Genomic DNA, 8,866 nt, shown 5'->3' with positions numbered 1-8,866 from the left:
CCCTGAGCCAGCCCAGGGTAGCCTGTGGTGTCCCTCCTGGATGTGCTCCTCAGGTTGGGTAACGGCATGGCTGGGATGTCCTGGCAGGGACAGGGCAGCTGTCAAGGGTTGCTCAGAGCCCTCACTGCCTCCTCTGCCCTCAGGAGCTGAGCTGCCTGCATTCACAGGGAGATTTATGGCAGTGTTTTCCTCTCCCCTGTCTGGATTCAAGTGGCCAAGGGAGTGATCCAGGAACATGATACCTAGGAGCTGAAAGCAGAAAGCTGCAAGTGGGACTTGCCTGTCCCTGGAGAATATCCCTCTGGAGGGAGGAGGACGTAGCTCTGTCTGTCTGATGCAAACCAGTGTCTGATTCTTCAGAGCCCCACTCTGCTCCTCCACAGCTGAAATGTACCCCTGGGCAAGGGATCCTTGGTCTGGCAAGGGAAAAAAAATAAAACAGCATTATTTTTTTCCTGCTTGGAATGGTGGATCCACACTGATGGGTCTCTCACTCAACATGGCCAAAGCTACCAAGGAGGTGGCTTTCTGGCACCAGGAGAGGAGATGGAGGCTGCAAGACCCATCAGATAAGGGGGTAAAACAGCCCCACAAGGCTCAAGATAGCAGGGGACAATCACATCCATGGCAATGCCAAGGATCAAGGGAAAATTTCCTGGCCCTACAGTGGCTTTTGGGGTCATCACAGCAACTTCCCCAGCACCCAGGAATACCTGCACTCCCCAAGACCCACATACAGCTTGTTTCAAAGCTTATCTGTAGTGAGTTTTACAATATAAAGTGTCTTTGTTTAGCCAACAGAACCACTAATACATGTGATTTTGTTGTTAATAGAGCTGTAAGAATTTTAAGTACCTCTTGGGAATGTGTCATTTTTGGTTGGCTTTTTTAGGCATCACAGGGTGCTGCGTTTGTCTTTGTAAACAAGTACTGAATAAAACATTTAGCACACAGCCGCACTTTGTACAAGTGTCATGCAGGTTTCTAAAGTTTCAGGGAGAATAAATCAACTGCAAACTGCTGCCTGGCAGTTGACTTCGCTCCTTATAAATAGCTAATTTGGACAACTTCGCCCTGCACGTCCCATGAAATTCAAATACTGTGCATATCGTTAATGCAGGCACACAAATCAGAGCAGCAACAGCCCCTTTTATAAGCCCAGGGTTGCCACAGAAATGCCACAGCCAAGGGCAGGTCAGCTCCAGGTTGCCCTCCCTTTTTTCCAGAGGCGATCCTGGGAAACACCAGCAGGGCACTGCGCTCTGCTGCCTGGCCCCAAGGGAGGAGCAGGAGCCCCATGGTGGCCCAGTTCACTGCTGGTTATGCTGGTTGGCAGGATCATCACTCAGGGGAGAATTAGGTGCAAACTCAGCCATGAAAACCAGCCCTGGTTTAATACACCCAAGGGAGGAAAATAAGAACTGACTGTGCCTTGCTCTGTCGCCTTTGCAGCACCAGGTGCTGGGCACAGGGTGGAATCACACCCTTCCCTCCTCCCCAGGCACAGCACTGCTGCTCCAGCCCTGCAGAACCCCCATGTGGGATGCAAACTTACCTGATCCTCCCAGGAGGCTCTTAGCAACACGCAGGGTCCACCCAGGCTGGCCCAGAACTCAGCCCAGAGGCTCTAATCCTGCAAGGCGCTGAGCAACTCGGACTTCTGCCACTCATCTCTGGATTTTGGCACACGTTCAGCAGGAGCAGGATCAGCCCCTTGCTGTAATAATCAGGGAATGAGGAACTCAGCTTGACTGAGTTTCCCTCCCACCCCCCAATGCAAAAATGCTGTACATTCCTTTATGCAGGTTTCCATAGTGTTGAACTTCTACTATTTTTTTGTTGTTGCTGTTAAAGGGGTCAGCAATGCACTGTACAATGGGATCTGGCTGTCAGGAAATGTAGAGGAATTCAGGGACACTTTTAACATCTTCCTGGTGGGGCTGGAGGGCAGCATTAAACCTGGCATCCTGGAAATCTCCCCACCAAGGAAGAAAAAAGCCCGGAGGAGCCCCGGGAGAAGTTTTGAAGACATTCTGCTTTGTCAATCCTACGTTTAAATAAGTTATTTCTTCCCCTACTTCCTCTGTTAAAATATGATGTTTTGGCTTTAATTGCTTCAATCCTATTACTTGTTCCTTTCAGCAAGTGATTGTGCAGCCCCTCGCCGTGGGGAAATCCCCTGACCGCGGGTCCGTGTTATTTAGACAAGTCCCCTTTCAGAAGTAAATGCCATTCTTAGCATAGGGAAGTACTTTAGGTCTAAAGGGGTTAAGAAGGCCTCCCTGCATTCAGAAACATGCAGGGGTCCCACCATGCCAGTTCCAGCCTTTTGAACTCTTTCCAGCTTTTTTTTCTTGCAACAAATCTGTCTGACTGCCACCAGGACATAGGAAGCGTGTGCCTGTCAAAGAAATCAAGTTTACTTTTTCTGACTTGTTAACAGAGGCAGGGTATAAATAGAGCTAACTCTGCTCAGACTAGTAGCGTTTCTCTTAAAATAAGGGGATAACTTCCTAGGACCTTTAATCCAATGAGGTCCAGACCAAACTGCACTATCGACAGAGGCAGCAGAGGAGCTCGCTGAAGCTTTCACCGAGGTCAGGTGCATCTGGGTTCCTCAAAAATTTAAGGCTTGCCAAAAAAAAAAAAAAGCAACCCCAAGCAAGCAAGAACTACTTCCAGCTCGGACACTGCCACTGCCCTGGAGAAGTTCTGAGATGTTGTTGGTGCTGTTCACTCGGTGGATGTGGATCTTGCTGGGGAAGAGCAGTGTCCTCTTGCTTCTGGAGGTCTCTCTGAAAGGGAGAGCTCTGCCCCCAATCCGGTATTCCCACGCTGGGATATGCCCCAATGACATGAACCCCAACCTGTGGGTCGACGCGCAGAGCACTTGCAAGCGAGAGTGCGACGCTGACCTGGTGAGTGATGCGCATCTTCGTGTCTCTGCGTCACGGGCGGTGAGGGGGCTTGGCTGGGGGCTCGTTTGTGTCTGTCCCACCAGAAGGGCGCTGGCACCGTGCAGGACTCGGTGCAGACAGTGCATGTGTTTCACTGACCTGTGACCTACATAAAATAGGAAAGGTCTGATGAGTTGCTGTTAAGCAGGGAGGTGTGTGGCAGTTGTCACTTATGCTGATGTGGGCACAGGGCTCGCTCTGTTTGATCCTTTTCCTCGCTTTCATGTCGAAAGAACCGTCTGAATTTGATACTCCAGCACTCAGCATGCACTGGGGCCAGTCTGTAGAATTTTAGCAGTGTCACCGCGCTCTTTGTTGTTGGTGGCCATCGTCAATGTTTTATGTTCCTGGGAGGAATCCTGTATGAAATTGTTTGATTTAACGTGTAAATCATCAGCCTTTGCTGCACTTGAAGCACAAAGGGTGCTTGGGGTGCAGAACAGGGCATGGCTAAAATGACCAGGCAGATGTTCTGTGGGATGCTCCCAGCTTAAAATGTGTTTAGCTTACAACCCCAAAATTCATTTTTCAACCTGTCAGCACTGCCAGCTCAAGCTGGCATCTGAAAATACCTGCTTGTCCTGCCTCTTACATCATGTCCCACAACAAAGCTCCTGCAGCCCAAACCTGGCTGACAGGAACATGTACTGTGCTGAGAAAAAGTGTTTGGGTTTGTGCTCTGTAGCCAGGTTGTTTCTGCAATGCTAAAAAGGGTGAAAAAACAGACAAAAATGCTGGTCATAAGTAAACAAAGACATTTGCTCAGATGGATCCCATGTGTTGGGAATGAAGGTGCTCTTTTTACTTCTGCCATTCTCAAATAAGCCTCCTCTGTTCCAACTACCAGGTGCAGCAATGAATACTAAAACACTTGCAAAACCCCAGCAGTAGATGACAATGTTTTAATAATTTACTGGTCAAAAACTGAAATCCAGAAGCCACTGGCTACAAATATTCACTTTGTGGCAGCACAGAGTCCTGGCATCTTGGATGGAGTGAGTGGTCTGCAGGCAGCCACGGACTCTGCCAAGCCACACTCCTTAACCCCAGCTGAAAACCTCACCCATCCTGGTTTCCAGCCTTGCTTCTGAAACCTAGTAATGTGCAGCTGGAAATGGGGAAAGAGTTCTGGTATTAGGTCATCTTTTTCCCAATAAGGAAAGGATACTGGACTCAGGGGAAGCTCTTTGGTTTGGTAGCTTGAAAACCATGTTGTCCTCACTTACAGAGACAGCTGATGGATTTCAGGGGGCTCATAGAGGTTTAAAACACGGTGTGAGTGTGACCTGTTGGGCACATGGTAACAATGCTCATGGTCCCTTAAAGTAATCCATAACGACCCAGCAGCCATGATCACACGTATCAAATACCTTTTCTGCACAGAAGATGAAAATTCTGCTAAAATTAACCACAATTTAGAGCTGACTGTAGCCGAGGCGGGGTGTAATAAATCACTAGAAGAGCGATGCTGCATTTGAAAATAGGACTAAAATAGGACAGAGAAGCCATAATGAGCTGTTTGGGGTTTGTTTTTCTAAATACCATAGAAAAATTATTTTTGGAGCAAGAATTACCTTACTTTTGAGATATTCTATTATTTCCTCTACAATGTGAACAATTACAAATCCTTGGCAGTTTCACCTCCAAGAGCAGGCTGTTAGTCTCAGGGAATTCAAATAATACTTTACATACTTCTGTGGAAAATAAGAAGGATTACTGCCTACAGCCATATGATAAGACTTTCCATCCGCTCTTGTTTCTCAGGACTTGTCCTCAGGCATTTGGGAGAGCACGGAAGGGGGGTGGTTGGTTCGGTAGCCAAGCAGTCCATGTGACTCTGGGGTAAAGACTTAGGATGAGGTTTGTGTTTAAGAAACAGAATTACATTTTCCTTCCAGAGAGTCTCCTCCTGAAGCACTTCAGAACCCCCAGTGTGTTTAGACACCTCCTGGGAGATGCTGAGGAGATGTTTTTACTCGTTGCCTGTGGGGACACTGAGTTTTCAGACCACAGGTATCTGTGGCAGACCGTGTCCCCTGAGTTTCTGGGCTGTCTGCTTGCTGGGTCTCCAAAAAGGCCTCTACTTTGTCCCCAGTAACGATGGGGTTGTTCTCCTCCCCACAGGAGTGTGAAACCTTTGAGAAGTGCTGCCCCAATGTCTGTGGAACAAAGAGTTGTGTGGCCGCTCGGTACATGGACGTCAAGGGGAAGAAAGGGCCGGTGGGAATGCCCAAGGAGGCGACCTGTGACCGTTTCATGTGCATCCAGCAAGGCTCAGAGTGTGACATCTGGGACGGGCAGCCCGTCTGCAAGTGCAAGGACAGGTGTGAGAAGGAGCCGAGCTTCACCTGCGCCTCCGACGGGCTCACCTACTACAACAAGTGCTACATGGATGCAGAAGCTTGCATCAAAGGCATCACACTGAACGTGGTCACCTGCAGGTACCATCTCACCTGGCCAAACACCAGCCCTATCCCACCAGAAACAACAGCTCGCCCAACTACTGCCTACTCCGAGACAACGGTGGTCGACATCCTGCCGCCCACGCTCGTGAACAACCCCGTCCATCAGTCCGTCTACGTGGGAGAGACCGTCAGCTTCCTCTGTGACGTTACAGGGAGACCCAAGCCGGAGATCACGTGGGAGAAGCAGGTCGATGGGAAAGACAAAGTCATCATGAGGCCAAATCACGTCAGAGGGAACGTCGTGGTCACCAACATCGCCCAGCTGGTCATTTACAACACGCAGCTGCAGGACGCGGGAATCTACACCTGCACCGCCCAGAACAGCGGTGGCCTCCTCAGGGCCGACTTCCCTTTGTCAGTCATCAAAGGAGAACCCACATCCAAGGAAGCTTCTCAAAACAAAACGCATTTCCCAACCGATGAGTGCCTGAAGCAACCGGACAGCGAAGACTGCGGGGAAGAGCAGACCAGGTGGTACTATGATGCAAAGAAAAACAACTGCTTTACTTTCATCTACGGGAACTGTAACAGCAACCTCAACCACTTTGAGACCTACGAGAGCTGCATGTTAACGTGCATGAACGGCCCCATCAACATCTGCAACCTGCCAGCCCTCCAAGGCCACTGCAAGGCCTACGAGCCCAGGTGGGCCTACAACAGCTTGACAAAGCAGTGCCAGTCCTTCATCTACGGCGGGTGTGGAGGCAACGAGAACAACTTTGAGAGCCGGGAGGCCTGCGAGGAGATGTGCCCCTTCCCGAAGAACACGCACTGCAAGGCCTGCAAGCCCCGCCAGAAGCTGGTGACGAGCTTCTGCAAAAGCGACTTCGTCATCCTGGGCCGCATCACGGAGCTCACCGAAGACCAAGACTCGGGGCACGCCCTGGTGACGGTGGAGGAGATCCTCAAGGACGAAAAAATGGGATTAAAATTCCTGGGGAAGGAACCCCTGGAAATCACGCTCCTGAACATGGACTGGAGCTGCCCGTGCCCCAACATGACCACGGTGGATGGCCAGCTCATCATCATGGGCGACGTCCACAACGGCATGGCCGTGCTGCAGCCAGACAGCTTTGTGGGGACCTCCAGCGTCCGGCGTGTGCGCAAGCTCCGCGAAGTCATCCACAAGAAAACCTGTGAGCTTTTGAAAGAGTTCCTGGGATTGCATTAACCCCCCTCGCACGCGCCAGCCGCCCCGCTCCGTGTGTTACGTAGGGCTTAACGAGAGCTAGGCTAGTGCACAAACGAAGCGCGCTGTTCGAAGGTACACCGTAGGAATTATGCAGAACCCCTATTTTAATCCATTAATGATGCTTAGCAACAACGTAGTTTGGTCCTTGGCAAGCACGTAAACCAGCAGCAAAAGGCTATTAATCTTGCATTGAAATCAACTCGTCCATATAGGAGTGCCATTTAAATAGGTGACTCACTGCAGTAATTATGCAATTTTTATGTAGCTTCCATCATAAATGACGGAATTCATAGTGTTTGTTTGGCTAGTTGGTACACAGCTAAGTAATATATAATGTCAATTTAATCTGCCTCATTTTCAGTCTGGAAATGCGATGGTATGTCGTTGTAAGTAAGTCACGTGCTTGGCTCCTTATAGCAGCACTAATATTTCAAGAGAAAAGCCTGTAAATTATTGTCTGTATTTACAATTGTGAACATTTAACCAACCTATGCATTATGAGTTTGCTTCTTTTAATTGATATTTTCCTTTCTCTTTTTAAAAACTTCGTTTCAAAATGGCAACTACTACCTATCTTGCAATCCTTTCTGGAGGAAAAACTCCCTTGATCCTATGCCCAGGACAACAGGTCCCTATAGAAGCTCAAGGCACAGTCTCACCCTGAAATGACTTTTCTGTTACCAGAACAAGGTCAGCAAACACTCTCATTCCCTATTTTAGTTTCAATCAATTTATTGCCTATCACAAAAAGTCCAAGGCAGAAGGACAGCAGTGTGGGCTGCCAGCTGTCTTGCTTTTGAAAATGCTTTCCACCTGAGCATACGCAGCAATTTATTGCTTGTTTTCAGTAGAAATCCTGCTTTTATAGATGAGAGAGCAAAGCAAGAGGAGTCAGAACAAAATTCAGCCCAGGAAAGTGCAATACACAGCCTGCAAACTGCATTAGGCAGACACAAGGCTGCTGAATCCGAACTGCACAGACACGGGCAGGCAGAGTGGACACTCTTTAAAGGCTTTTATCAGTGTTACCCTTTTAGAGCCTTTTTAGAGCATTTCAAAACCTCAGAAAACACTTTCTACCAGACCACTGTATATACACGTGTGGATAAATTCCCTGGGAGAGCAGCACGGGCTGTGGGGTGGGAGCGAGTGCATACACATAGGATCGATCATTTTAACCTTTGTGTGCCCAAAAAAATGTAACATTTGCCTGTGCAAAAATCCTTAAATAAAGAAAAGGCTGATCCTGGAAACATCTTGCCTCGCTAAGGACTGTGATTGCAGGGAAGAGGGGCGAGTGTGGCCAGCCTTGTTCTCGCTCTGCGGGCGCAGCCAAGTGACTACGGCAGAGCTCAGAGCTTGCTGCCCTGCACAAAGGGCCAGTTCAGGGCTGGAGCAGTGTCAAGACACGTCTGGGGGAGAGGAAGGAAGGAAAGAAGTTGTAGCAAACGCTGTCCCGTGGTGCCATCTTACGGGATCGCTGCAGGGTGGCCGAGGCTGGTGCCTGGCAATGGGCACATGGTGGCTTTTGCAGGAGCGTGTTGGGGCTGGGTATGGTAAGGGCTGGGGAGGGAGATAAAACAGGCAGATGCTGGGCTTTAGTATGGTGTGCAAGGCTCTAGAGCACCCAAAGCCTGTGCATGTTGGGTGTTTGGTGGGAGGAAAACTAACAGTGAGGGAAATGGCATCGAACAGGAGTCCAGCTCTGGTTGCCATGAAGGCTTTCCATGCCCTGCACCTGCAGCTGAGCCATGGACAGAGACCACAGCAGGAGGGAGAACTGGGATCCTATCCCAGTGGTCTGGGCTTGGGTTTTGTCCAAAATGTTCCCACACCAGGAATGCATCTAAATCTTCTTTCTGTAATTTCAGAAGAAGCAGAGTGGGAGGGAGAGGAGCCTGGATCGCATTTGCTGACCAAGAAAATACCTGCTGGGTTTTTTGTTGTACCTTTCCTCAGTGTATGTGGGGAAAAAAAAAAAAAAGGAAACAAAAAAACCCACTCCAATTAAAGGTCCTTAATGTTTGTGTATGTTCTTGTGAAGACCATTTTCTACAGATGGGAGGTGCTCCAGAGCAGCCAGCACCTCTGCCGGGTCATCCTGGGCTGTGGCAGGCACTGCTGCTCCCATGTCATTTTCCCAGCGAGCTGTAGGAAGTGGCACATTCCTGTTAACACAGAGGCTTCAGAGGATGAAGGTTTAATAGACACAGGGTTTATATGGCTCTTTTTTTTCCCCTAAAAAGTTAAAG

General features: G+C 49.2%; 1 protein-coding gene across 1 annotated transcript; it reads left to right on the top strand.

Moving 5' to 3' along the window:
* Positions 1-2,375: 2,375 nt before the first annotated feature.
* Positions 2,376-7,265, top strand: WFIKKN2 (WAP, follistatin/kazal, immunoglobulin, kunitz and netrin domain containing 2). The gene is made up of 2 exons (XM_050319108.1): positions 2,376-2,918; positions 5,082-7,265. Exons 1-2 carry the CDS (start codon positions 2,718-2,720, stop codon positions 6,591-6,593), a joined length of 1,713 nt encoding a protein of 570 aa, XP_050175065.1. The 5' UTR covers positions 2,376-2,717; the 3' UTR covers positions 6,594-7,265.
* The last annotated feature ends 1,601 nt before the right edge of the window (positions 7,266-8,866 follow it).

Source organism: Myiozetetes cayanensis, unplaced genomic scaffold (genome assembly GCF_022539395.1).
Source record: "Myiozetetes cayanensis isolate MyiCay16 unplaced genomic scaffold, myiCay2020 scf22, whole genome shotgun sequence".
NCBI lineage: Eukaryota > Metazoa > Chordata > Aves > Passeriformes > Tyrannidae > Myiozetetes > Myiozetetes cayanensis.
Note: the sequence above shows the minus strand (reverse complement) of the source record. Positions and strands in the feature narration are given on the sequence as shown.